Below are 27,295 nucleotides of genomic sequence, written 5' to 3'. Positions count from 1 at the left end.
TGACTCATCGATTGAAGATATTTTTAAAGGGAATCCCTGGGAGTGTGCGCTCCCGCTACAAAGCAGCCCCTGCCTGTGTCAAGGGACGCAGACGGCCGCACGTACGCTTAAAGTGGGCAACGACTTCAGAGTGTTGTTAGGCCACACCGGGCACCGGCGTGGCGTGGCCTGTCACGGCCTTCGCACCAACTTCAGCAAAGACTCTCATCGCGCACATGCGTACACCGCCAAAAATCATCAAGTCCTTCACCCTGGACATGGATGAAAGTCCGATTGGTTCTTAAGATTGCGCTGTTTATTAAAGGCACGATGTTGGTTTATTTCCACCACTACTTTCATGTACTTTAGAAAAGCAACATCAAGGTATAGGTGACCTGAATAAAACAATACGGTCTTCTTCTTTTCCTTTCGGCTTGTCCCGTTAGGGGTCGCCGCAGCGTGTCATCCTCTTCCATATCAATGGCGTGTTTCATTATATGATAGCATTAAGATAGCGAGCCATTCTTAAGGCAACCCTCTTTTGCCTGAAGAATTGCTCACGATTTGCCAAACTGCTGAAAAAAAATGGTCCGAATCTCGAAATACCGTACGGTACCGACAAATCATTTGGCCGTATGAAACTGCTTAATAACAACACAAATATTTATGAAGTTAAGTCGCGTCTCCCCAGGCCTGATAAAAGCACGCAGACACAAAAACTCTCAACAGGTGTGTTGTTCTCATGCACTCGGAACATGTCATCCCCTCGTCGCCAATGCCGGCGTAAAAAGATTGCGTGGCAACAGGGAATATAAATAGATCATTGTTTTATGAAGTGTCAAATGTATGTTAAATGTCGCGTTTGTTTTTGGCACCAGCACATTGTTTGTGCTGAGGTGCTGAGGCAACTTGCACTATGCAAGTTGTGAGGGTGACAGACGCAGCAGAAATAGCACAGTATGTGCAGACACTGATAGAATTGTTGATTAAAAAAAATATATAAACTGGTTGGCACACCACTTGGTTTTAATTGGAAGCAGTTTACTATATACGTAGCAAATCTGTATTCCCCCATGAAACAAATTGAAATTCCATGAATCCAAAAGCTACCCCAGTATTTGGTGTGGGTTTTTTAACAAAGAGCAATAGCACTATTGTATCAAAAAACATAATGAAACAGCCACATCAACAACTGCGTACGAGGCTTGAACGGCTCCCGGCTTTTGGTAGTCGATGCTAAGGTGATGATAGTCGAGTCAACTTTGATTAATCGGTGACGTCGTTGATATTTTCCGCACTTATCAACCCCGCGGTGCGTGCTTTCGCGTCCAAACACAAGCTCGCTCGCTCACTGGTTCTCTCTGTCATCCTCGTTTGCACAGGCTCCACCCCCTTACTCATTTATCCAATCACATTCATACACTCGCTCATACGTTCACAATTGGACACCGTCGTTGCCTCGGAAACAATCTGAACTTGGAAAACTCACCAATTCACGTCACGCAACTGCATTATTGCTACTTTGCACAGTCTGTAACAATAGTATATCATTTTTAAAAATCCCAAGAGGAGGAAATGCGTTGCAATTCTGTACTTTCGCGTTAAGCGGATTGTTGCGAGAGCTTTATAAGATCCAACTGTTTGTGAGACCATGAAGGTGTCTGTGATTGGATGAATGAGTCTGGGGTGGGGCCAGCGGAAGTGGACAAGTCAGTTCAACCCCTGCTTGTGGGGCGCGGCCAAGTGAGTGACATCGGGAACACGGCCGGTTTGTCTCTGTGAGCGTCTGGACGTGAGTTTTGGCCTACTGCGGCTGCTTGCGAGTGTAAATGTGTTGTCCAACGAGCTGTGTTAAATGGTCTTACCTTGTCAACTCTGCAGTTGTTGAGGCCGACCGAGGTGAGGGCGGACAGCTTCGCCTCCATGCCCTGCTGATGGTGTTGCAGCTGCTCCCTCTGGATCTGCTCCCTCATTTTTCGGGCCTCCTGGATGGCCTTCATCACCGTGTCCTGGTCCCCGAACAGCGCCGTAGAGTTGAGGCTGGATAGGATGTCTGCACACACACACGAGTGCGCACGGAGTAAGTCAGTGGGGTCCAAACTATGGCCTGGGGGCCATTCGTGGTCCGCCATCCTTTCTTAGAGGCCCGGGGCATATGCTCAAATTCGCGATTCACACGGCCCGTGTCATTTCCCTGCATTGTACGGTTTACTTTCGACACTGGCAGTAGAAGAGAACGTGAACAAATTTGTTCTCATCTCTCACTTCCTTGTTTTCCGACAATCACAAATTATTAAATGAGAAATAACATTTCTATTCATAACGTCCTGATGAAGATACTTCAGTTTTTGCTTTGTGCCAAAGTATTACATATAGTATAGTATATATTTTTCCTGCTGTTCATTACAGGGGTGGGTCAATTCTAGTGGGATTTAAAAAAAAAACCCCAAAAAATTAAATCAGCAACTCCTTGACTTTTTGCTTGATCACCATGCTGTTTAAAAAATATACAGTACATATATACAGGGTGTCCAAAAAAGCCTCTATACACGTATTTTTTTCCTTTTTTTCTTTTTAGGCATCATTCGGACAGATGTGAGGTTATCAGCGTTCGACAGTTTCGGCATTGCAATTCTTGTAAGCATAACAACTCCTTCGCCCTGGATCGCCACTTGACATCGGAGCAGCGTCGCAAAAGTGCCGCCTGGCAAAAAGGTTTTCTGTTCCTCACTGCAGTTCAGCGCCAGGTTGAGAAGCTGATGGTGATCAAGTTTTGCCTGTACCGACCGACTTCAGGTTGTTGAGCGTCATAATCTTCCACTTGAGTCCCTTGAGCAACCTGCAGTCGGTACTGGGAAAGCTTTATCGCTCTCCAAAGCTTTCCAATGCAGCCGTCCGGATCAACTTTCCCTGGCTTTGCACAAACGCCTGCTCTACAAGTTCATCGGTGTTTTCATCAGTGGTGGTAGCGGCTGGCCTTCCACTGCTTGGTTTGCCAAAAACATATCCTGTTTCAAGAAACTTGCCATGGACAGCGTAAATTGTACTTCGTGTTCAAGCAGTGTGACAGCCGTAAGGTTTCTCGAACTCGCGCTGAACCGCAGTCGGGGACAGAAATGATTGTAGCCAGGCGGCAATTTTTCAACGCTGTTCCAATGTCAGTTGAGCAAAGGAATGATATGCTTACAAAAAAAAAGACTAAGCTGTCAAATGGCGATGACCTCATGTCTGTTCGACCGATACCTGAACACCACACTGAGAGTAGTACTGGAGTTGAGAATCTTACCAAACGAGGAGCCCCGGCCCAGGCCACCTCCAAGCGGACTGGGGATACCGCCCTTGTTAGCGAAGCTGTTTGGGTTGCCTTTGCAGCCGGGGAACAGGTTTTGCGTCGGGGAAGTCGGGGACTTGACCATGTCTGTTGTCTTTGGCCGAGCCGAAAGGTTGAGCGGCTGTGTTCCTTCCTCCTACGGTAGCGGAGGTACAAATAAGCATGAGAGAGGACATCATGTGAACGGGCCCCTGTCCCTCCAATTTGGACTTTTCTCCTTGTTCAAAAGCAAACACAGTATTGTAGTGTAATGTGATTCATCCTTTCCCTGTCCTCATCGTCCTCCCTTTTGCCAAGCGGTGCCACTGTGATCTTCCCCACAGTTGCTCAGAGCCTTTGTTCACACTAATTGAAGCAGATTCTGTCTGTCTGTACATCTTCATCTGTTCTCCCTCCGCTCTGGCGGCGCTCTCTGGTTTCGAGAATAAATAATGACCAAATAACGCCGCTGCCAGTGATCAAAGACAGCTGTTCCGTTCATCACGTCGACTCACATTATCTACTTAATAGCTTGTTTTCTCATTTCATTCCTCATAGGTGCATACATGCTATGATATACTTGGATATGTTCTCCCCTGAAATATGGAATATAATTGAGCAAATGCCCAAATCGTGTAGTTCTGAAGTCGGGGGAGGAGAAATGTTTTTGGTGATGTCCGTTCTGCTGACTGAAGGTGACATCGTGTGAAATAAGCAGCAGTCAACTCCAATACGTCTGTCTTACTTTATTTTACAGCTCACTATTGACATGAAATAATCAATTGTAGCCTACTATTTTGTATGATAATGTGGATAAACCTTTGTATTACAGTGAAAAGTAGATGATTTAAAAGATTACAGCTCTATGCCAGCATATGTATTCATTCATAGAAAAATCTAATGAAACTTTTGCGAGCACTTTTCAAGCAATGATATGCACCCGAAAGTGCACAAATGCCCGAAGTATTTCTGGAAAGCATACTAAAATCAAGAAACACTGTAGCACAGTAGATTTGCATGACTACGATAAATAGTGTATGATGCTGAACAGGGACAAAGGCGCTGGCCATGAACCACAGTCAATTGCCACGTGTATCAATGAGCAGTATTTCAGCGTACACGAAGACATGCTGCTCTTGATAGTCTTGTTTAAAGCCCAAGTGCTTCCTTGTCCCAACATATGGCTCAAACATAGGCTGCCCCAAGGCCTTGTTGCTGCTGTGCCAATAACAGTTTGTCATGCAGTGAAGCTGAAAGCACACAAACAAAACTAAAGGCAATCTTTTTCCACTGTGGCTACAGATGGACGGTTGCCACCATATATTTGATTTCCATTTATACTATTATTTATAATTGTTTTGCGTGAAGTTCTTTGTCTTCTTTCACTCCGCAGTTTTTGTGTAGCGTGTAAGATGGTATGACTACGATGCAGCATACGTGACCAAAAGTCAGTTGCTACGTGTACACGAGCCATACATCGAGCGCTGTCCTGCTAATCCAAGACATGATTTATGGTCTTTCTACATTGTGATATTATTCAGTTGAGCCACTCCAAGCGGCCGTGTGTTTCTGATTAGTGTGGTGAGTGAGGATGATGTACTGAATATGGAAAAAAAAAGTCATGAGCTTCCAATGCGTTGTAATGCCGTTGTGGCCTTTTATGTTCCATAAAGTGTTTAGTAGCTGGAGTGAAACAAAGACGCAGGGCTCACTAAAGCCCCACAAATTGATGAGCTTCTGGAGGCCACCGTGACACTGCAGCATTGAAACAGTGAGATAACGAGTGAACCGACTTTCGGGTTTTTCGAGCCGCCGATCAGCCGACTTTTTGCAAACTTGCGATTTGAGCGCTGTATGCTGTCAGGTGACTCAACGTGCTTCACAACATATGGCAGTCTGGCAGATGGAATTAGTAAATGTTCTCCAAAAGAGGGACTTCAAGCTGTTTATTGCCATTCTCAGCTGAATGCTACTGTCACACTAAGCATAAAACAAACACAATTAGACGTCGTGTACTTAAAGCAACCACATACTGTAGCTTCCGCTACCTGAATGCTAACATACAATGGGAAACTCCATAGGCACACGGGCTAACAATTAGCATCTATGGGGCGCTGCTCTTCTCGCTACGCATATCTGAACACAAGCGATGCTGCAACACATTGAGACAGACCATATAACAAAACAGAGGCATATTTTCTTTATCCTCTGCGAAGAACAACACATTTTACTGCTGTACTGAAAAGCCGAGACAGAAGCTGAGAGTCCCGAACAATATGCTGACATACTGTAAGTATAAGACAGGCAGAAGTCTTATGCAGCCACACACACACACACACACACACACACACACACACACACACACACACTCACCAGAACGGGCAGCACAATTGAAAGAGAAAGTGTGAGCAAAAGTGTTTATTTATTTTGAATTGGATTTCATTTTGTCATTACTGTATATTTTTGTAGTATAAAATATAAAGCACTCTTTTTCTCATTAAAATGCACATTAGAACACTTTTGTTTTTTGGGGGAGGCCGGGACGGATTAATGGCATTTCCAATCGTTTCAATGGGGTAAGATGACTCAAGATGTAAGTGTCAAGGAACAAATTCAATTTCTGTCTTAAGCCACCACAGGACAGTTACTAGTTTTATTAGGACGGCAACAAGTCGGGTCAGTACTACTCAAGGCCTGGGCTGAAAGAGTTGAAGGTTGTACCTTGACTTGAGTGATAGGGCTGGAGGAACTCTTGTCATTCTTCAGAGAGGAGGGGGAAATGGGCCCACTGGCATTGAGGGGCTGCGGGAGCGGAGGCATCTTGGCTCCAGGAGAGACCTGCATGCTGGCAAGTTGGGCGGCGTACAGTTGCTGTAGGGAGACGGAGAAAGCCACAAGATGTTAACATCCAAACACAGCCAACATTCAAAGTTTTATATTCTGTCTTTTCCTCTCCCGAGCTTCTGTGTCTGCCTTCATCTCTCTCTCTCGCTCGCTCTCTTTCCTCTCTTTCCATGAGGCTGGCAGAGAACCTCCATCAAAGGTCTTAACTGTGTTTCAAAGGCGGAACCCAGAGAGAGACAGCAGTCTTGAAAACCACACAGAGATGGCTTGCGTTCAGAATACTTGGAGCCCCTATTTTCCACTTATCACAGAAAAAGGTTTGCAGTGTGGATGTTAGCGAAGATCTCTCATAGCTCTAATTCAGCTATAGTATATACAGCCTCCAATTTACATTTCTGGCACGATATTTAACCCCACGCAACCATGTGAGACACTCCCATTAAACAATACTAGAAACCCAAAACCTCAGTGGAATTGCCGTCGTAGAGTAAGTTAAACACAAGCATTATGCAGGCTTCGAGACCTGTATGAAAAGCACTGATGTTATTTTCCTTGGCGTTCAGTCAGTTATACATGCGTTAGTGACATTACCACACAAGAGGGCGGTTCAAGTGACCGGCCAAAGACTTAACAACTGTTCAGCCTGTTTTGGAGTCTAAAGCATCATTTTATATTTCCACCCTGCCGTAGACTGTTGGGTGGGTAAATATATTTGGGGATAATGAGTTGTATTTTTTGATATCATATTTTGTTGGTATTTGTGTTATAAAGCACCACTAAATAATCGAGATATGCCTCCAAATTTGATCCATTAAGAGTTGACGTTGGCTTTTGTGTTCTGCTGCAAATTGGCAAATGAATGAGTGTCGCTCGATGTAGCTTTCCACTTTGCTCCTTGAGACACAATGCACCCTTTAACTCTCACACCGTCCGCCATCCCGAGACAAGGTAAGTCCTGTGTTTTGTTAGTCCGATGGCGCTGTCTGGGGGGAATCCAATTTCTCTTCCTCTGACCAATCAGCAACCCATGTGTCATTTCCTGATTCCTCTGGCCATGTACAGACTTCATTTGTGTGAATGCCAAAAAGGTAACCGGATCCCGCTGGCCTCACGTTCGGCCGCACAGAAAGTGCTCAAGAGATAGAGACCAAAGCCGGACAAAGTGCTTTATGTTCATGCGCGTATTTACAGATATTAAAGCACATGTATATGATCCCGTAAGAAATGTTCTCTGTGGCACACGGGCGTCAGTACAAATGGCCAGTTCTTCCAGGGGACGTAGGGATAACAACAGCACATGGCCCACGGAAACGACAAAGTGATTATGTGATAGCGGTGCACCCCTATTCCCATTTACAATCAGCCTTATGTCTTCCTTAACTCTGGTTGTTCTCTCTGAGTTAGTCTTAGTGAATGTCAACGGTAAAGGTGTTCCATACAACAATGAGTGATGACAATGTCGGGGTGACCATTCACTCCCTTCAGGCTACGTCGTAAAAGAAGCACGAAGTCTGTTGGACAGATGTTTGCTAACAGACCTGTCCGCAGGCCTGCCCCTGACCTTGAGTGGGAAGAACTTTATTGTCCCGGAAAAAGAGCCTAATTAGACCCTGCCACAAATTAGACGCTGTCGGGATGGCCGTCGTCAGCGCTGATTAGCGGGTCAGTGCCACGGGGTGATAAGCAGTGCTAACAGTCAGCCTCCCAATAACCAGAGAACAATATAGAGAATCAAGGGAAAAGACCTACGCAAGATGTGTTTGGCCTGCCGTTCACTGCACAAGGTCATAAATGTTACGTTCTCGATGCTTTTTGTTCGCATTAGAGTTTGATGAATGACTATTATTACTGAAGGCCATTAAGGACATAGCAGATTTTGCCAACGTTACGGCCAATGTGATACAGACGGCTGAGAAGTGATGCATCCCTGCCAAGGTTGCTCTCCCTAAGCAAAAGACATCTGCCCACTGTACACCCCCCAGCCCCTCCCCATTTACTTTTAATAGCGCTTTCTTCATATGTTAATGCAAGTTGGGATTTCAAAAAAAGGTTCTGTGATAGCGAGGGTCAAGCTGAAACTGTTGAGCCAACTCACTGGGGCTATCTGAGGACAAAGTGAAACGCTGAGTGAATCTCTGAACCTTGCAGTTGTCGTTTCTCCTCTTCATTCCATCAGAGAACGTATAATAAAGATAGCGTATACCATCACATAGAGTATACTGTGTGTTGCATATTGCGTTTTGTATTTTATTGAGTGCAAAATCAAAGACTAAATGACTAGCGACTTACTGTCTTGTGCAGTGCTTACTTTTGTCTTTTTTTTTTTTGAAATACCTCCACTGTTTCTCACCAGGAAACTCCTGTATTAAATCTTAGGTCCTCCTTCCGAGCTCCATATTCCCTCTCCCAATTGAGCGCAACCGATCAGAGCGAGCATGGATTCAAAGTGAGCGTGGCATGCACAAGGTCAGCCTGTTAGCCTGTGCTAATTAAAAACAAGCCCTCGAGTTGCAGCAGAGGTTAAATAGGATGTGCACTTTTCTTTGCTGTCTGCGACATTAAACTTAAATGACACTCTTTGCTGATGCCGTTGGATAAAACTAAGGTTCAATAGATGATGGTAATTGAAAAAGGAAGCGATGTTTATTTAGTCAAATATCAACATGATGAACCACCCAATTCATACATAGCTCTGAATCCCATCCTACTTGTATTATAATTCTGTGTAGACATATGCCATGAAAGAGAGAGAAGAAAAAAAATTCTGTGGAAAAACAAATGAGCCAGTTGTTTTGCTTTTAGAAAGCCAGTGGCTCAGTGTGGCAATAATGTGTGTTGGAAAACACAGCGGCAGATATTTGTCAGACTTGCCGCTGCCAGCGATGATGCTACGTTTCACATAGACCACAGCGGCCTGTAACACCGGGACAATTAAACGCAAACACTTTGCCTTGAAAGCGTAACAATTGCTCGTGCCGATTAACATCCGCTGCATTTGATATGCCGTGAGCATGAGCCAATATTTGCCATCCTTTCATAATTACACACTACCTCTTTGTGTGTGTGAAAGTCTCGTTCACCTCTGCCCGGCCTGGACGTTGGGCACTGAGCTGGATATGAGGGCATTAACTGTGCTTCAGTGCACCTCACCATTTAAAAGGCAGAACAGCGCCAGCCCTGTTTGCCACAAGGCTTGTACAGGCTCATTGCCCAGGGCAAGCAGGCAGGCTGACCCAGGCTAGGCCCAGATGTCAAGAGTGGAAGATGGCATCCTGGTGCACTGTGCCGACGCTTTCCAGTATGGCCCAACATCTGTCTCATCTGCTGGCACCCAACCTGCTCCTCTCCAACCCCACCCCATCTTTCTTGTTTTCGACATTTCGAGATCTATAGTACAGTGGTGCCTTGACGTACAAATTTAAATCATTCCTTGACCGCAGTTTTTGTCACCCTACGTCAAATGAATGGCCGTTGTGCTGCTCCCTCTCAGTACAGGACGGACGGATATGCTGCTGTTTATTGAGTTATTATGAATTCCATTTCACTTCTTGGCAGACGTGCCCGGATCCAGCAGCAAAGCATTTTGCAACGGGGCATGTCCTGGCGAGAAAGCGAGTGACATTCATAATAACCTCTCAATGGAGATGTGTCAAATCCTCTCGGGTCATCGGTACGACATTAATATTAGTCTTCCTACGCAGAGGATAAGGAATATATAATCGAGTACTGTTATATTGTCCGTCTATATCTTGCTGCCCCGTTTGTGTTCAATCCGCTGTTTAAAGGGTTAAAGCATCGCTACAAAGGTGCAAATTAGTGTTAGCATTGAGTGGCAAAGATGTGTGGTTGTGTTAAATATACAACGTGTAATTGTTTTTGTATCTTGAAAAATGTGTAAGTTGGCGCCCCTGTATATTTGAGCTCTTTCTCTTTCCCTTTTTCTCTGTCAATACACACACACACAAACACAACTCTTCTCTTGAAGTCGGGTGTGTGATGGTCTCTCCGGGGCTGCAGGCCCCAGAGCCAGCCTTCCAATTCTGCGCTGCTCACAGCATTATCCACTCTATCTGTCCATCTGTCCCTCTGTTCACCACAGCCTCCATCCAGCTGCTCACCTAGCCACCCTATTAGCCAGCCTTCCATACGCAGCTAGCATTGCTGCACTGCTCGGGGTTACCTTCAAAGACTGGCCTCCTCCACTCATAAACACAGAAACAGCTGCTCTCTGCAGTATGTCGCTTCTCTGTGTCCTGCCCTCCTCTCTCTCAAAGTCAAAAGTGCCTCACTTGTTAATGATGGAATCTTTCTTCACATCTGCACTACACAGGCATTTACATCCAAACAAAAGATAATGTGCGGTTTGCTTCACTCCCACTTTCTTCCTGTTTGTCCCTAGACCGTGGTGCACTGTTTCTCATCACACAAGTCATCGAAAGCAATGACGACTGCTTCGGCTGTACTGTATCTGTCTGTGAGAAGTCAGGTCTGCTTGTCGCTGAGCACGTGGGGTGCTTTTCATCTCTTACGGTTGGAGCCCGTGTGTTTAAAGCGAAGCGAATGTTAAGGCTTACCGACAGCTTTGATGTAATACAAATGAGATATTAGTTTCAAGAACAGAGGCACAATAGGACTCATTGTGTGGGAAGAACTGGGTAAAAAAAAATACACAAGTCGCTAAGTAGCTCCAACTAATTTAATTATTAGTTGTCCTCAGCCGATCACGTATTTGTTTAGTTGGTTTGAACCACTGCTGCACTAGACTTACAGCCATATAAAAAATATCATGTTGGGATATTTTTTTATTCAAAAAAAAAAAAAAAAAGGACAATCAAGATTAATTTGGATGCGCTCTCTTTTTTTCCTTGAGATTTGATATTGGAAGATACTCAAAATCAAGTGACTATGATTAAATTTGAATAAAGTGGGATTGGGATAGTAGTTATTTCACTGTTTCTAGGCAGAGGAGGTGTGCATTAAGTTTCTCACTGCCTTTTGGTAAATTGTTTCTCATTCTGCAGCCGCATAAGCCACACATTATGTTCATGTCCCAAATAGATACGTCTTTTGTACAATTAGGAAAATGCTCTCCTTGCTTCTTCACTCAGCTGAATATAGTTTGTGTCCAGACACATTGTGGCACAATCTAAGCACAATTTCCTCTGTTAGGTGAGAGGCGTCACTTGCAATCAGGCAAGGACAGGCGGAGATGCAGCCATTGTTTCCTGCTGATCCCGGCCTCATCGCCGCACTGTGTGCGCGCTAATGAAGAGGGGCACGTCGCGCTGGGATAGTTTACCCGCCGTCTCTCCTGTGAGTTGAGGACGCGGGCCAATCTGTCAGGAACACATTGAGTGAAATTGCCCTGCGCTACAGCCGTGTGCGCTGACAAGCCACTCGCAGACTGCCAGCCAGCAGCGACGCTACCTACCACCCCGTATTGACAAGCAAATTACAGTCTCCGGCAGTCAAACACATCCGGCGAGATTCATTTACATCTGTCAGCTCCAAGCCTTTGTTACCTTGTTGGGGTTCTTCTCTGCGAGGGCTGGATCCCACAATGTTATGACAGAGGAGATTGTGAAGGGCCGACACGCGTAACATTAAGACTGACGTTGCGGCCTGCCTCCCTGACTGGATCCCATTACCTCGGCAGCATTGTGGGAATTAATTCTTCCAATAAGATTGTTTTTTTAAAACAGTTCATGTATTGAATAATCTAACCGGAGTAAATTGGTGAACATAACATCTTCCTGTGCAGGTAAATGTTTGATTGGGGGGTAGTGGAATTCTCAGCCACAAAATGTAAATGAGACAACTATATGTACTTTGTCCTAGTACAGTTTTTGTAGCAAAGAGAAATAATATATTTATATATATATATATATATATATATATATATATATATAACTGATTCATGAAAAATCTTTTCACTGTGTACTATACAGTGGTGCCTCGAGATACAAGTTTAATTCGGTCCACGCTCACAACTCAAAAAAGGTTGCATGTCGAATCATCTTTCCCCATTGAAGTGAATGGAAATGCTAATAATTCATACCAAACTCTGGACAAAAAGTAAAAAAAATTAAAATGGTTTCAGAAGTGAAATAGCACTGTATAATATTGTACTTTACTAAAACAACATAGGAACAACATAATTAAATGCAATGAAAAGAATTAGACAGTTGGTGCCTTATGATTCATTCTGGCGCATGCGACTTGGCCATTGGCAGACACAAACGAAGAAGACTTTACAACTACTGTGACTGAGTAAGCTGCACTATTAATCATAATTTTTCACCGTGGATAAAGAATATATGCCTATGAGTATTGTTATATTTCCTGTCTACATGTTGCTACAACCGTTTGTATCCACATATCAAAAGCATTATAACACCAAATCATGAATCATTTTTTTTTTTTTTTTTGACTGAGTTTGCTGTCACATTTCTGTCGGGTTAATTATATATTACTCGTGCACTCACTGTAGTAGTCTCGCCACGTTGCGAGGGGTGGTGGGGGAAGAGTGAGGCTACAGGGAGAAGGGATAGCAAGGGTGGAGGACTTGAAATAGTTGGGGTCAACCGTCCAGAGCAACGGTGAGTGTGGTCAGGAAGTGAAGAAACGGGTCCAAGCGGGTTGGAACGGGTGGAGGAAGGTGTCAGGCGTGTTATGTGACAGAAGAGTCTCTGCTCGGATGAAGGGCAAAGTTTATAATACACAGTGGTGAGGCCAGCCATGATGGACGGATTAGAGACAGTGGCACTGAAGAGACAACAGGAAGCAGAGCTGGAGGTGGCGCAAATGAAGCTCTCGGAGTGACCGGGATGGATGAAATTAGAAATGAGCTCATCCGAGGGAGAGCCGAGGTTCGATGTTTTGGAGACAAAGTTAGGGAGAGCAGACTTGGATGGTTTGGACACGTCCAGAGGAGAAATAGTGAGTATATTGGTAGAAGGATGATGAGGATGGAGCTGCCAGGCAAGAGAGCGAGAGGAAGACCAAAGAGAAGGTTGATGGATGTCGTGAGGGAAGACAGGAGGGCCCGTTGGTGTTGGAGAGGAGGATGCAGGAGATAGGCTTCCGTGGAAAAGGATGACGCGCTGTGGCGACCCCTAACGGGACAAGCCCGAAGGAAAAGAAGAAGAAGATAACACCAAATCATGAATGCTATTCATGAGCTAGTTTATGGCGTTTCCCATTGTGTTAGCATTAAGCTAGCAGATGTCTCCATTTGTTTTGTGTTTAGTTTGATGTTAAACTTCAACTGGAAGAGGCAATATATAGCTTGAATGCTTCTTTTTTGAAGATGTTCCCTATCTGCCCAACTGCTGCTTGTATCTCGAATAGCTCGTACGTCAGGTGGCTCGTATCTCAAGGCACCGCCGTACTCATCTCGATATTTTCCTCCATCTATTTTCTGTACTTTTTGGTTGTGAAGAAATAATATTGTGGCTATTCAGGCAGGACACAAGTGCAAAGTTTTAATCATGGCTATCCCGTTGTGCTTTCCTCGAAGACGTCGCGGCAGTCACATGGTTTGTCGGTCCCGGCTGTGTCGAAAAGGGCATGTTTGATTTGCCTTGCTGTTTTAAGAGGAGTCTCGGTGCAGGGTAAATAGCAGAAAGCGTTTGGAATATATGACAGGCTGACAGAGTTCACTTAATGGGAAATGCACCTCTTTTTGTTTACCATGTTCACTAAAGGGCAGCCAAGTCACGGTCTTTGAGGCGCTGCTTTAGCCCATTCCCAGGGTTAGATACATATTCACAATTAATGACTCGGGATCGGCCTCCCCTTTTCACCCTAACCTTCAGATATATGCCTGTCTCATTTGACCTCATACAACTATAAATAGACAGAGCACGCCTGTTTGAAGCACCCATTCTTTCCAACGGGTCGAAAGCACACACGTTTAAAACCGAACCATTACCACACGTCCAAGACACAAATCCACTTGGGCGGCGTCCCTTCAAACGCAAGCAGAGCTCGGCGAACACCTTACGTGCCTCTGATAGCGCTTCTCATGGGTGCATAATGACACAGGGCTCTCCGGAGCCAGCTGCAAGCGCTGTTACAACTTGCCAAGGCTCGTTAACACTGACAGCGGTTGCCGCCGAAGGACAAGTGCCACATATATCAGCGTGCAAAGAGTCCCCCCACCTCTTTCTTCAGCTCGCTTGTTTCATCTTGACTTGCTTCTTCAGCGCCGTTGAGCATCCTGCATAACATCTTTGCACAACTTTTACTGTCGTGGCTGGAAGAGTCTACTACTCGAGACTACAACTTATAGTTGTTGTTTTTTATTTAAAAAGAAAAAGTACAGTACAGTGGTGCTAGTCAAATCATCTTTTCCCATTGAAATGAATGCCATGAATCTGTTCCAGCCTCCCCCATAATGCAAAAACTTTTTGTAAAGTATGCTTTAATGCAGGCGGCACGGTGGACATTGGGTCAGAGCGTCTGCCTCACAGTTCTGAGGACCGGTGTTCAATCCCCGTCCCCGCCTGTGTGGAGTTTGCATGTTCTCCCCGTGGCTGCGTGGGTTTTCTCCGGGTACTCCGCTTTCCTCCCACATCCCAAAAACATGCACGGTGCGTTACTTGAAGACTCTAAATTGCCCGTCGGTGTGAATGTGTGTGCGAATGGTTGTTTGTTTATAGGTGCTGTGCCCTGCGATTGGCTGGCAACCGGTTCAGGGCGTACCCCGCCTCCTGCCCGATGATAGCTGGGATAGGCTCCGGCACGCCCGCGACCCTTGTGAGGAGAAGCGGCTCGGAAAATGGATGGATGGATGTTTTAATGTGAAAAACAGCACTCTATAATATTATACCTTACAATTATAAAGCATGAAACACTTCATTTTACAATTAAAAAGAAACAAACAGTTTTGTCACTCTTTCAATTGTGCTGCTCATTCTGGTATGGGCGCCTTGGCCACCTGGGAATAGTATGACACAGAAATACGGATATACTGTACCGAAGGTTCAGCTCCTCTCTCGGCTTCTCAGTACGACGGTAATATTAGTGGTTCTTCACACGGGATAAATAATATATATTTTTGTTATATGGTCTGTTTACATGTGTTGCAACACCGTCTGAGTTCAAATATCTGTTGCTTAAAGGGTAACAAAACCACTGCATGGATGCTAATTGTTAGCCTGTGTGCCTATGGATTTTCCCATTGTATGTCAGCATAAAGGTAGCCATGTGGTTGTTTTAAATACACGACACGTAATTATGATTGTTTCATGTTGACTTTGACAGGAACCTTCAGCTGAGAGTGGCAATAAACAGCTTGAAGCTTCTTTTCTGAAGAACATTTACCAATTATATCTGCTAAACTGCCGCTTGTTGTGGAGTTGAGTCACAAAAATCATCCATCTCCAAAACGTCAAGTATAGTCGGGTCACTCGTTTCTCAAGGCACCACTGTATTGTTACTAGACTGGATGTTGTTATGCAGTCTCGCAATAGTTTTCTTCTGTTGGAAAATGTCAAAGGGCATCGTCACACGAATCCTAATCGTTTGGCCACAAAGCTCATGTTGTGAGGAGCTCTGCTAACAGTTGTATTTATCATAGAATGTGAAGCAAAGAAGCTAGATAATCATCTATATTAAACATCGTGGCCTCAGATTAGGACCTGACCTGGGTTCAGCTTTTTCTTTTTTAAAAACTGTGTGAGAAACATCCTGGAGCAGTCTATAGAGCGCAGAGCCTTTCCCAACATTTTCTTTGCACACACAACCTGATATGACTGCTCACATTTTTCTTCCTATCTTCTTTTGTCGTCCCCCCCACATAGATATGAGATGCTGATAACAGAACTATGTCAGTGGGTTGAGAAGATAAAAAGCAATAACAAAGATTCTTTGCTCACATTGTCAATTGCCCTCCGATACATTTACTGGCAGGCCATTAAGGCAACCAAAGTGATTCTCATTCCCTCTGATAACGATTATCTTCATACCACCTCTGTCTGGGAAGGCCAGAGAGGATAAAGCCTCTATAAAACTGGATGAATTACATATGTAATATGATGAGCATATGTGTGCGGGGGGGGGGGGGGGGGGGGGGGGGTGCTCCAGGATTATTTAGTGTGCAGCTCATTACTTAGCGTACAGCTGCTTAGCCATCCTTTCTGCCCAAGGCTTGGCAGGCGTCCCTAGCATTCTTTGTCATAGAACTGTACATACCTGCAGCTGGAGGGGGCTGAGTCCTGACGCTGCCGCAGCTGCCATTGTGGAGGGAATGAACTGCACGGGGTAGTTATCACCTGTCAGCGAGAGACAACAATGTATACAGGTTGAGACAATGAGCTGGCCCACAGCGTGCAGACAAGTGCCAACACGGATCCCGGGTCCTGCTGCAGTACATTAACGCGGCCATGTGGCACATTGCAGCAATACCTCAGCTTCGAGCCCAAACATCTGCATGAACGAAAGGTTCAACTGGTTTGACTGCAGCAGGATTACTCGGGAACGTCACACGCCGTTCGCCCTCTTCTGAGGAACTCCTTAGGCTTGTGTGGGCTTGCTGGGTTGCGAAGTAAAATGAAGGAGCTCCTCTGATATTCAATTAGCAATTATGCAATAGACTCAGGCACGTCGTACAGCTGGAGGCTTGGCTGGCTATTGTGCAGCGCAATATTGTTTCTGACTGGGAGTAGAGTGAAAACATGTGTTTGAACAGGTTGAGACAATGAGTGCCGGCAAAATACCAAGATTAAACAATGCTGCGCATTTTTATTTCACACATCACTGCGAGCAGGAATTGCTCGTTACACGGCGGCCTGTTTGTCAATGTCAGTCACTAAAACGGACTGCAGTATGTATGACTGTTATTCACGGCAGTTTGCGGATCGAACATTTCAAAGTTGGACGGAATTAACATTGTAGATATCGACGTCTTTCTGACTAGTTCTAATTGTGACTTGTCAAAATGACAGATAGAGCTATCTGTAATTTAGGTTCAAAACTGTCAAAAACTGAATTAAATATATCTACAATGTCATTTTGCTGATTATTTTTTGCATTTTTCCGATTAGTCCAAATCAAATTGTCGACCTCTCAAACTGGTGTTACAGATATCGACAAATTAGTCGCAGATATACGCAGCACATGTCTGCAACTGAATTATGGAGCTCTGTCATGAGAAGCCCCATAGACATGAATGTCTAAAGTGACATCGTTGTCCTGTGGGTGAACTGACGATGCAGATATCTGAAATGACAACTGCGCATAGGACGAATGGAGTGACAAATATCTGCAACACCTTTGCAGTCAAGCTGGTAGCTGTTAAATATAAAGGCTTGCCATACAAGCAAGCCAGCGCGTTGAACAAGAACCAGAACAACCTTAGCAAGACGGACGAGCGCAGTGTTTGCAGCTGCCCGGCTGGTTTGAATCATGCGTCTGTGCGAGTGGGGGTGCGGGCGGGCGGGGGCGCTGGCCTCCGCTCAGACGCCACTTCTTCCTGTCACTTCTCCTCACCAGCATATGGAGCCATTAGGCCACAGACAAGGTAAATGTATGTACCTCCTCTTTCACTTTGCCCTGACCCGCTCGCCTCACTTTGCAATCTCGTACAGCACAGCACAATGTGATACGGGACGTGGAAATTCAATCCCCATTTAGGAGCAAATAAAATCACACGGCAGTAGCGGTTTCCAATAGCGCTGGCTTGGATATGTGCGCTTGCGCCGTAGTTATTTCTACAACCTCCTTCATTTCGGTATCGCTTTCCCTCTTGTCTCCCCGTGCTGCCTGTGACGTAGATATTTGGGAATAACAAATGGCCGGGTGTCTTTAGATGTGCTGTGAAACCTGGGGAGAGTCGCGGCCTAAATGAGTGCCCCGCTGCTGCCGGGGAGGGGCAATGTGGGTCTCGGGCGTATTCAGCATTTAGGCACTCGGCTTGAGCGGAACGAGCGTCGTGCCAGCTCAGTCTTGTTGCTGAAACGGGGATCATGTTTTCAACCCGTTTTAGCCACGACTTGTCCCTTGTTGACCTGGTCGGTGCAACCTATAATTCTTACGAATATAAAAGTCACTTCGCGGCCTTGGTGGACGGGAGGTTAGCAGTAGTTGAGGTTGGGGGTTCCAGTCTAGGCTCTGGCCCAATGGCAAGCGGATTCAACATTTCAAATAAATACTAATTTCAACTAGCTGTCTTCCTGACTTGTCGTAATTACATTTGGAATATTTGGAATTTTCATTCACGATATCTGTACGGTAGCGATTCAAAACAAAAGCGATAGCTGTAATTGAGTTTTGCCTAGGATATCTGCAACTGAATTGTCGACATCTGCAATGACTAACCTCATACATACGAATGCCAGTAAATGCCAGTCGTGGATAGGAAGTAGTCGCATACATTTGAAATGTTCTTTTTGACTTTTTGGACATTTTGATTATAAAACTAACTCTCAGAACGTATTTCAATGCTGTTTTGATGTTGCTTTTGTTTTATTTCTTCCGCCATGTGTTGTGGGGGGAAAAGGAAACTGCAGTGTCATCCGGCAGAAACATGACAGGCGTATATGGGCCCGACTGCTTTGATATCTTAGTAAACAGCGTCGATGGGCCGGAAAGGCCTATTTGTTTAAAAGATGAGCCGCCGCTCGAAAGGCTGTGCTTGCCTGGCGTACAATAGCAGGCCATTGAGCACAGCCGGTGGATGGGGTGATGACTTATCGCCACGGTGCCTGAGCGACTTTGTTGCCATGTGAGCACAACGGGGTTGGGGTCATAATCAGCGGTCCCCGGGAGCTGTCTCATAATGATAACATCAGATTAGTGCGCTTTCGTCTCGGAAGTAAATGCTCGGCCACTTCCGCCGAGGAGAAAGAACGTGGCGGCATCCTGCGTGCGCTGCAGGTGGGGGTGATAACATTGTCCTCTCTGGCTACATTGTGTGTATCGTATTGGACGGGGAGAAATAATAGATGTTTTGAAATACTTCTCCTGTAACTGTCATTTGCAGACCCCCCCCCCCCCCCCCCCCCGCAGCTATTTCTTCATCAACTCATGCATTATGCAGCAAGCATATACACAGCAACCTCCGACCATGATTCCATAATAGCTTCCGTTATTTGAACTAAAACATTTTCGATGTCAAACCTCTTGCAAAAGGCGCAGTGGTAAAAGACTTCCCCCTCAGGCACTTTGTTTAGGCTGTCATGGCCCCATAGTTCCAAAATAGCTGACATTTCATCCTGTGGTTTTCGAGTTAATTCATTAACTGCACTTCCACACCTTTTTAATGTACTGCTGCTACAAACCTGCTGACTTCCTTGGGTTTCCCTGTGCTGATTTCAGTCATCTTTCACGTTCTGCTTCACTTTTACAATACACACAGGCTCGCTTTGTTCTGGCTATGACATTTTTATTTATTTATTGATTGATTTTAAATCAAGACTACACTGACTTTCAACTATTCCTTTGTTCACTGCACATTTATACAATCTAATTTGAAATGAAGTCTTTGGACATTTGGACCATGGACATTTATATTCTTCAACCGGAATCCAACTGTGTACTGCCACTGACGTACTGCATATAATCATTAAGTACGTTTTTCCAACGGGAAGGCATGGTCGGCCGAGGGTCTCGCCCAGCTCGACTGTGAAATTCATGTTTGTAAACCACTGTAATGACTAACAGATCCCTGTAGATGACGACATTGCATTGCTTCAGATATAAATAAGATCGAGATCAAGCGTTGAACGTCAACTTGTCACATCGATTGTGAGGGCGAGAAATGCCAACGCACTGGAAGTCGGAGAGGTTTAGGCGCCTGATGCTGCAACAGAGTATGTACAGTATATGTTTTCTGTAAATGGTATGTGTATGTGTTATGGGTTTACAGAGCGATCGACGAACGCCATCTGAAAAAGTGCCCGACGTTTAACTGGAGCCGTGCGGTGAGTCGGTGTCGCTCACGGCGAGTTTCATAAATGATGAGTTTGCCATCAAAAGTCCCTTTCTCCATCCTGTTTTTGTTGTTTTACAGTTTGAGGTGTCACGAAAGCAAAAAAAATATTAGCATCAAAGTCACTGCTCTGCGTGATGTTTTCACGAAAGGCTTGTTTTTTGCGCTTTTTACACTTATTGTACTGCTGATTTATTACTGAAGAAAGGAAAAAGCTAGTAATCTTTTTCTCTTTGTAGGTTCAGTACCTATTTTGTCATAGAAGACAATATTCTGCGGCTTTTGTGAGGAGGAGCAACCCCGAAAATGTGCTTATACGGACTTATTCAAGAATTTCTAGTGTTTCAAAAAAAAAAAAAAAAAAAAAAAATGATTTTTTTTTTTTTTTTTTTTTTCCCCCCAATGCAATTTTAATGGCGGTCAATTATCTGCGGATCTTTGCTGTCCAGGCTGATGCCTAACCGCTGCGAATGGAGAACTCGGCTTTGAAAAAGGAATCAGGGTGCAAGAAAAATGAATGAAAGAAAAAAATGTATTTATAATGAGGATCATGCATATTTGTTTTTCACAAAGAGATTTTGGTTATCATTTTTCCCTTTTACTGACTTGTTGTGCTGAACTTCTCAAACCTGTTTCTTACATCATATGACCACGCATGATGTATAGGTGTCATGTGACTTTTTATTCCCAAAATACAGCAGATGCATGCAACAGTAAAATAGGACCTGGTATTTGATTGTCATTGGAAAACCCATCAAGCACAGCTTGCTGGCTTTGTCCCAGCGACCGTATCTGTTATTCTATGTAGACTACAATAAACTCAACCTCCAACTCTATTTGTTTGTTACCATATTAAAAGGCGTTGCTCAAACTTGAAGATGACAGAGGAAGAATGTGATACTGTACATGTGTGGAGAAAGCACAGGAGGGATGAAATGGCTTCAGTTGCAAAGCATACCTGGCTTATAAGACATTCCCGGAGGGAAGAGAAAGCCTTGCTGGGCGGCGGCGGCTGCTGCCAGAGTGCGTTGGTCGTGTGGAAAAATGGGGATCATGAGCGGAGGCATGTGACCCTGGACCTGCTGAACAGATAGAGAGCGGAGATCAGAGGGAGGCCCAAGCGAAGGCATGGTACGCAGAATCACAGATTGGGTGGGGGGGATCCAGATCACAGGTCTGCCTAACGCGTGCTGACAGGGGGCTCCGTGGCAATGGCGGACCCTCGTGTCCTCACACAAAACCTGGCAGATCTACGCCTGCTCTTACTCCAAAGCACTCTTTCGCTTGAAGACATCAAAGACTGAACTTATTGTTCCAGCGCCAGCGAGTGGAAGTCACAGCATGACTGAGAGGCTCTTTATTATGACTTCTCCAGAGAAGTACTGCAAAATGTCGTGTGGAGCTTCCCCTAACTGTGACGACTGTTGCCGCAGATCAACGCATCGCACGTGAAGTCATCTCTGTTGATAGTGAGAGAGAAAACTTTGGGGAGTAAGTACAGTGGTGCCTCGAGATACCAGTTGAATTTGTTCCGCGACATTCTTATCTCAAATTCTCTTTTCCCATTGAAATTCATGGCCATGCCGTTAATCCGTTCCAGCCTTTCCCCCATAAAGCGACAAAATAAGGTTGGAATGTGTTTTTTAGTGAGGAAAAATAGCACTGCAAATGTATTTAGATAGCACATTTCATACACAAGGTAACTAACTCACTGTGGTTTACATGATTTAAAGAATTTAAAAACAAAGACAAAAAAACAAATGACATTTAAAGGCAAAGTTAAACACACTGGATCCATTGAACGGCAATTGTGCTGCGCTTTCTGGTGTGCCCACTTTGGCCACCTGGGGGCAGTACAAGACAGACTCCTCCCCCCCAACTCATCGGTACGGCACTAATATTAGTCGTTTGTCACAGAGGATAAAGAATGTAATACTGAGAGTACTGATATATTGTCTGTCTACATTTGATGCTGCACTGTTTGGGTCCAATCCATTGCTTCAAGGGTTATAACACCGCAACATCGATGCTATTTAACATTAGCGTTAATCTAGTGGACTTAAAGGCTAAACTATGTGGTTGTTTTAAATAGACAAAGTGTAATTCCCTTAGTTTTATGTTTGGTTTGACAGTAAACTTCAACTGGAAGTGCCAATGAACAGCCTAGCCTGCCAGCGCTCGTACGTTTGCGCTTACAAGTCAAAGCAAAAACTTGGTCAAACGAAAGCTTGTTTCTATCAAAAAAAAAAAAAATGTGTAAGTCAAGTCATTTGTCTTTGTGCCTGTCTGTCGCAGTGTCACATCAAACCTTCATTTGCTAACTTCTCGACCCGACAGGGAATATCAGCACAAACTCCACACTTGAGTCAAGGGTGGGTGAGCAGCTTATGTTGCCAAAGAGCTGTGGGGGGTTGCGCACATGCAGCAAGGGCCAATCTTACTGTCACTCCCTGCTTCCTGGGGATCTTTGACAGAGAGCAGCCCGGCTACTATGGGCCCGAGAGGGTGAATCTAACGTCGGGCCGGGCCACCTCAGGGGAACCTGCCTGGAAAATGGCTTCATAAAGGCCATCGCCTAAAATAAAGACTTTACACAACGTTTCGACGTTCAACCCTCTTTAAAATCAAGTCGCAATAAAAAGGGGACCGGTTGCAATTACTGTCGCTGCACTGGGGCATGAAGTCAGCCTGGTGAGGTCCCCACTTTTCCAGCTTGTAGACACCTAACACAGGATTGCACCTACTTTAGCACATGGAAGCTGCAAAAAAAAAAATTCATTGATCCATCCAGAGGTGCCAAGCTACACACAAAAGCAAACAAAAAGGCAACAAAGTCCAGACGGTCCATTAGAGAATCATAGAAATGTACTGTACGTAATAGCAATTCTGTAAAACGGAGTAAAAACAAATGTCCGAGGAGACTGTGACAAATAATTGCTTTCAAGGGATTTGCCGCGCTGTGTTTCCAAGCTGAAAGGCTGACCAATGGATCTTGGCCTCCTCACTTGTAAGGAAAAACACAATAATTAATGTCATAACATAACATAACATGACTCAAGCAAGGGTACACAGCTTTTTCTGTCTTGGACTATTTGGAACGTAAAACCAGATGGGTTCTGCTCCTGAAAATGTTTATTCAGACGAGTGGGACAACGTGGTACTTCATATGCTCATAGCAATTCATTTAAAGCTATAACAACCCTGAATAACAATATTTACTGTCAGATATTTTACTCAGCATTTAATTCAGATCAATATATTTCTATCCATTTGCACCTAAAGTTAAAATAAATGTTCACATTTCAGACAGTCAAAAATGAATTCATTCTTGAATTAAAATTACTGTCATAGACATTTTCCGGACTATAAATCGCACCAGCCAAAAAAAAAAAAAAAAAAAAAAAAAAGCATCATAAAAGAAGGAAAAAACATATATAAGTCGCACTGAAGTATAAGTCGCATCTTGGGGGGAAATTTACTTGATAAAACCCAACACCAAGAACAGACATTTCATCTTGAAAGGCAATTTAAAATAAAAATAGAATAGAGGCAGCCCCTTATACAAGTTTCTCGCTCACTCCAAACTTTCCTTCTGCTGCTCGATTACCGTTTTCGGCTGCATATTTCACTACTTGCAGCTTGTAATCTGCAGAATATGATTTTCTTTTCGATGCCATTTTTGTTCAGTCCTTCTCAGTTGTTTTTATAAATGACCGCTAATGTTGAAATGATCACGTTTCAGAGGTACAGAAGTAGCAGGTACAGATACACAAGCCTAGAGCGCCCTCTTGCGGCTGTCACTGTGAAAATAACGTGAAATTATATAATAATGTGTTAATACAGGAAGTGGTCGACTTACGACGTTTTCGACTTTACGACGCCCGTGCCTCCTCCGCCATTTTGTCCCAGCGCCATAGCGTTTCTGCTGAGCTAGCGCATAGCGCGTGTCTGTGTTTGTGCAGCGGGAGTATCTTTGCCTTTTTCGCCCTCCTTTTTTCACACTCTCGGCAGTAATGGTAAGTCAAGCATCTTATGTTTTTATTTTCATGTATTTTACTTTCTTTATACAAAGCGTTAACCTTTCCCGCCACGGTCACCCGACGTGTAGCCGTAGCCGTCGCTACACTTGCCACTGTACACGCTCGCAGCGGCGCGCACTCCTTCCTCCCGCGCGATCCCGTCTCGCGCACGCCCACACGCACCGAGCTTGCCGTCGCAATCGCGTGCGACAATACCCGCAACTGAAGTATTTCGACGTAAATCTCGACTTTAACGGTGAACTCCGACTTACGCGGAAAATCGGGCGACGTCGCCAGCGTAGGAACGGAACTCGTTCGTAAATCGAGGACTTCCTGTAATTTCACATGTAAGTCGCTCCGGAGTATAAATCGCACCCCCGGCCAAACTGTGAAAACAACTGCGACTTATAGGCCGAAAAATACAGTAATGATCTTATTCCAAATATGATCACCTACACAGACTAAAATAGTTAGGATAGATGGGGGGGGACTGAAAAAATGGTCGTTCATTTTGCACATTTCTGCAATGTTATGATTTAATTGATACTACTTAATTGCAGCTGGAACCATTAATGGGAATAAACTCACATATTTCCCTCCTGCAACATTAACTATAAATGATATAATTTATTTCGGGATATCAGCTTTTATTACCTTTATCATATTAAAATATGGCACAAAAATATACAGGATTTAGTCAGCCAAAACTGAGAGTATGAATATGCGCTGGTTTAGAAATAAACGCATGGAGTTTGAATGGACGTGATTTGCAGTAATGAGCTCCCAGCATTAAAGTTTAATAAGCAGCAACTAATGTCACAGCGAGGCGACTCAAATTGGGAGGCGCTTCAAGGTGGGAAAAAATGGCGGAGCTTCGTCGGGCTGTCAATTAAGTGCTTGCACGTCGCAGGGACGCTTCAAGCATAATACCCAGTGTTTTTTTTTTTTCCAAGTAAGCGACAAGAAAAAAGTAGATTTCAGCAAAGAAAGAATCGAGAGTGTGTCGACATGTGCCGATTGCGTGTCGCAAAGATCATTTGCATTCGTTCACTTTTCCGTGTGCGGCGAAACGACGGCGCCGCTTCTTTGTCACAGCTCCGCTAACAACTGGATAATGTAATTTCACACCATCTGCCCTCGAGCTTCATTATAGAACCACGAGCGGCCGATCTTATGAGGAACAGGTGCTATTGTTTGTCCCTCAAGACCCGGCGCTAAGGATCTGACTCGGAATACTCGAAGAGGAGCATCTGTAGCGATCAGTCAGACGGACTTGGCTGAGGCCCCGCGCTCTGCCAGGATGCGCTCCAGCAGAGGTTTTCGCCTCCTCGCAACATACATCATCAATTCAGACGACCCGATTGAAGTCTGTCGCCGACCGGCGCGCAAGCTGTTTGGATTTGAGGGCAGAGTCTACTCAGTGTTTGATAAATAGAGCCCACTTACAGTTGTAAGGCAACGAAACCCGTATTGAAACCTTCTGTCGTTGTTAATCAGGTTGTTATGGTGATTTATGATCATTTGGAGCAGTTCATTCACGGTTTACCGCAGTTTTTCTTGTTTTGTTTCGTTTCACGTCCTTACGCCAAATGTCGGCGGAGTTGACTGTGTTGAAGTCAGGTGACTACTCCGGAAGACTTTTGGGAAGGAATACATCCTCCATTTGAAAAAGACAATCATTTTGTTTTCATTTTTTCGGGGGTGGGGGCCCGCGGGGACCAACCTTGAAAATGCTCATTGACGCTTATTGATGCTTTATCCCTGTTTATTCAAGACTAGTTTGATTTAGAAAAATTCATAATTCAATGCAATTATAATGGATGGAAGGACAGGAACAGTAAAACGACGGTAGACCTCGAAAGCGGTAAGCAGCCCGTGCCTACTCAAAGGTCACCACTGTATACTGCAGCTTCACTGACACTGCAAGGTCAGTAGGGCGCCACTGTATTTAGCAATAGTGAACCACAACAGCCATGCATGTGTCTCCCAAAACCAGAATGCAAATGGAGATGGCCCGGGCCTCCTGTCAGCACTCGTCTTCTTCACTGTCTGATGAAGAAGGCTCTTCAAAGTATCCCCAGGGCCATAGGACCCCCGATACCTTCACCCTTGAACATCCAGGAACTGATCCACGCTCGGGTTCGCTTCTGTACGCGCTTGCCAAGTGAAAGTTGTTGCTTTTACTGTCACAATCCTCGAGTGTGAACAAGATAAAGAAGCGGCAAAAAAAAACAACAACGCCTGCCTCTTTCAACCCTCATGTTTCATGGTTATTAGCTTGAAAGGACTTTCTGGGTCTAATGTCCTGATTCATTGCTACTGGAGACCCTGGAACACACCTCTTACACACATGCTCGGAATTAAGCCGCCTCGAGCAGACTGACAAAGTCGAACCGCTACGAGGATTTTGTCAAAACAAAGACAAGCAGGTGAGATATGAGAGACTTGCAGTCGAAATGTAGATAAAAGAAAAGATCACAATCACCCCCAAAAAAATCCTCAAGGCGAGTTCTTTTTGTTTCATTGATGTCTCATTTTAATACATACATCGACACTTTATTAGCTGTCATAGCTCGAGCTCTCAATTTCGTGTTCCTATATTCTACAGGAGGGATTTTCTGTCATTTTAGCCAGCTGTAAGAACTGAGAGATCACACTTCTTCCCCCCTGCTCGCCACGGAACTGCACACAGAACATTGTGAGTGAGACGAAATCACCTTTTTGCGATCCACTTAAATGGAACACGATCGCGGGGAAGCCGATACTGAACAGTGGTCAGTACGGCGTGGGAATTTGGCCCTCATTGAAACAATGGACGGCTTCTTCAAGCACAGTTGTTGTCAGCAGACAGCTGAAAATTGATCATTCGCTGACGGCTCACGTGGCAGTCACACTCAGCAATGGTGCGCAAAAAGAAGTCCTTGATCATTTTCTCGTAAAGACATAAAAGCTCATACAGTGGACCCTGCATACCGGCATACTTCAGCACTCGCGGATTCACCTACTCGCAGATTTTTTTTCCAATTTTTTTCACCCCACCGATGCTTTGACTTTCCTAAGCCAAAGCTTTGTGGTTGTTCTAAATAATTTAACGTTTTTCCAATTTATTTCCAATTTTTTTCATTTTCTTTTTTGTTTCCCGATGAGCGGACTTTCCTAAACCAAAGCTTTGTGGTTGTTCTAAATACTTAAACGTGTAATGCACTCTTT

At 44.6% G+C, this 27,295-nt stretch overlaps 1 protein-coding gene across 4 annotated transcripts in view; it reads right to left on the bottom strand.

Annotated features, from left to right (window-relative positions):
- sox6 (SRY-box transcription factor 6) overlaps positions 1–27,295 on the bottom strand; it is a 151,818-nt gene that overhangs the window by 28,708 nt on the left and 95,815 nt on the right. For 3 of the 4 annotated variants that reach the window (XM_061670893.1, XM_061670894.1, XM_061670896.1), the window contains 5 exons: positions 21,025–21,148; positions 16,331–16,410; positions 6,011–6,160; positions 3,266–3,446; positions 1,845–2,032 (listed from right to left, as the gene is read on the bottom strand). In XM_061670893.1, coding sequence (XP_061526877.1) covers positions 1,845–2,032; positions 3,266–3,446; positions 6,011–6,160; positions 16,331–16,410; positions 21,025–21,148 — 723 coding nt within the window. The remainder of the gene's footprint in view (positions 1–1,844; positions 2,033–3,265; positions 3,447–6,010; positions 6,161–16,330; positions 16,411–21,024; positions 21,149–27,295) is intronic. The other variant, XM_061670895.1, reaches the window with a different exon arrangement.

This window comes from Phycodurus eques, chromosome 2 (assembly GCF_024500275.1).
Source record: "Phycodurus eques isolate BA_2022a chromosome 2, UOR_Pequ_1.1, whole genome shotgun sequence".
NCBI classification, from domain to species: domain Eukaryota; kingdom Metazoa; phylum Chordata; class Actinopteri; order Syngnathiformes; family Syngnathidae; genus Phycodurus; species Phycodurus eques.
This window is presented reverse-complemented; position numbering and strand designations above follow the sequence as displayed.